This window comes from Trypanosoma theileri, assembly GCF_002087225.1.
Source record: "Trypanosoma theileri isolate Edinburgh chromosome Unknown TM35_Tth_23_V1, whole genome shotgun sequence".
Taxonomy (NCBI): Eukaryota; Euglenozoa; class Kinetoplastea; order Trypanosomatida; family Trypanosomatidae; genus Trypanosoma; species Trypanosoma theileri.
Window position 1 is genome coordinate 96,681 of NW_021639865.1, and position 2,123 is coordinate 98,803.

General features: G+C 36.8%; 1 protein-coding gene across 1 annotated transcript; it reads left to right on the forward strand.

The window, feature by feature from the left end:
• Positions 1–724: 724 nt before the first annotated feature.
• On the forward strand, positions 725–1,171 carry TM35_000231410 (uncharacterized protein; the record flags this gene model as incomplete). The annotated part of the gene is made up of 1 exon (XM_029027381.1): positions 725–1,171. The coding sequence occupies one exon, from the start codon at positions 725–727 to the stop codon at positions 1,169–1,171; it is 447 nt and encodes a 148-aa protein (XP_028881236.1).
• Between the last annotated feature and the right edge of the window lie 952 nt (positions 1,172–2,123).

Genomic DNA, 2,123 nt, shown 5'->3' on the forward strand with positions numbered 1-2,123 from the left:
TTTTTCTCCCCTACTCTTTTTTTTGGCTGTGGTGAGGTTGATGATGGGGGACAGCTGGTGGAATAGCGGTCAAAGAATAACAGAAAAAAGGAATATAATAATTTCTCTCTCCCTAACTCACACTATCTGTTCATATTTACCTGTATGTTTGTTTGGCTTGTGTGTTTCTTTTTGTATTTGTATTCTTGTATGCATGCATATATTCTTGTGTGTGATGGTGGGATATGTGTGTTTTTCTTTTTTTTTTCTTCAAACACAATGAGTGGTAGTATACTTGTATTTTATAGATACAAAGAAGGGCGGACATTCATTCATACATACACTTACATGACAGCAATAAGGCGAAATGGAGGTAAAGGGAAAAAAGAAAAAAAAAAACTAATAGGAACAATAGGTTGAATGAAGAACGATAACTGTACAAAAAAAGAAAAAAAAAAACCATCTCACACACACACTTCTGGAAAAGAGTGTGTTTAATTCAATCTTTTTTTCCTTTTTCTTTTTCATTCAATGCCTTTTTTTTTCTTCCTCTTTTATTTATTTATTTACGTGTTTACTACCAAAATGGTAAATTCAATTAGAAAGAAGAGAAAAGAAAAGGTATTGCAACTCTTTCTTACTCGTAGTATTATTATTATTATTATTATTATTATTATTATTATTATTATTATTATTTAGGAATTATTAACTCAGAGGCGAGAGCAAAGAAAAAATAAAAAAAAGAATGACTGGTAAAGAAGGAAAGGTCCTGGTGTGTGATTTACCAATGATGTATCCACGCGATCTGCTGCGGTTTGAGCGGGAGGGCGGTGTGTGGGGCGAACAGTGGCGAGTGCGCCGCAAGCAACTCTCCGCCGCGTTGACGGTCTCGGCCCTCTCGACACTTCTCGGCTCTTATTACGTCGTCACCCGTCGAAATACGGGCTTTGTGCTCTTCAGCACCTTCTCTGGTTTCTCCGTTTTGGGCTTCTGCGTTGGCGGCGCCCTCGCCCCGCTGGTGTACCCGAACGTCGCGAACAACCGCGAGACGTCCATGATGCGGCGGGTGTGGTGGGCGAAGGAGTGTGCGCGGCACTGGGACTACTCGCAGGTGCAGGAGGACACCTGGCACGCGGAGTACCCACACGCCCAGCTGCCAGAGGGAAAGAAACGGACAGGAGATGCGATGTAGTGTGTAGAGACATGATGATGATGATAAGAAGAAGAAGAAGAAGAATGAAGATGATAGTGATGATGATAGTGAAGAGGATTTGTTTTTTTTTTTTTTTTTCCTTTTTTTTTTCTTTTGAGCGGCTCTGGATGAGGGCATAGTAAGTGTGTGTGTGTATGTGTGTGTTTGTTTATTTATTGGTGTGTGAGAGAGTTTCTTTATTGGTCTATCGCCTGATTTATTTAGAGGAAATACATTAGGAAGAAGGAATGGAAGGTGGGAAAGGAAAAAAAAGAAAGAAAGAAACAAAAAAAAAAAAAAAAAAAAATCTTTTCTTAGTATACACAAATAGTACAAATTATATTTCTTATGTCGGAGAACACTTAGGTGGTAATATTTCTGTACGAGGGCACATTGTTCTTCTTCTCACTTTTTTTTTTTCTTGTTAACATGTGGACATGGCTGTTTATAAGGGGAACTGGACTTGTATACAGGTATGTTAACAGAGCGAAGATACATACATATCAGGGGCATCAGAATAGAAGTGAATGAAATATATAAAGAGGGAAGAATAATGTTTGTTTGTTTGAGTTTTCTCTCTTTTCTTTTTGAATACGTTTATCTTTGCAAGGTTGTTTTATTTTTTAATTTTTATTAGTGATGACGCCAGAATTTGCATTTCAGGGTGTAATATCTCTCATTCATTCATTCATTTACTCACTTTATTTATATTTTTCTGATATATATATATATATATAATGGGGGGAATGGATGTTACCTGATGATATGAATAGAAGTTTCTTTCTCGCTCCCCTTCCTTCCTTCTCTCTCTCTCTCTCTCTCTCTCTCTCTTTCACCTTTTGTTGCTGTGATCGTTATGCTGTAGTTATTATTACTGTTGTTATTGCAATTATTATTATTATTAGTATAACTATTATTATTATTATTATTGCTCTTTTACTGAGATTCGTGT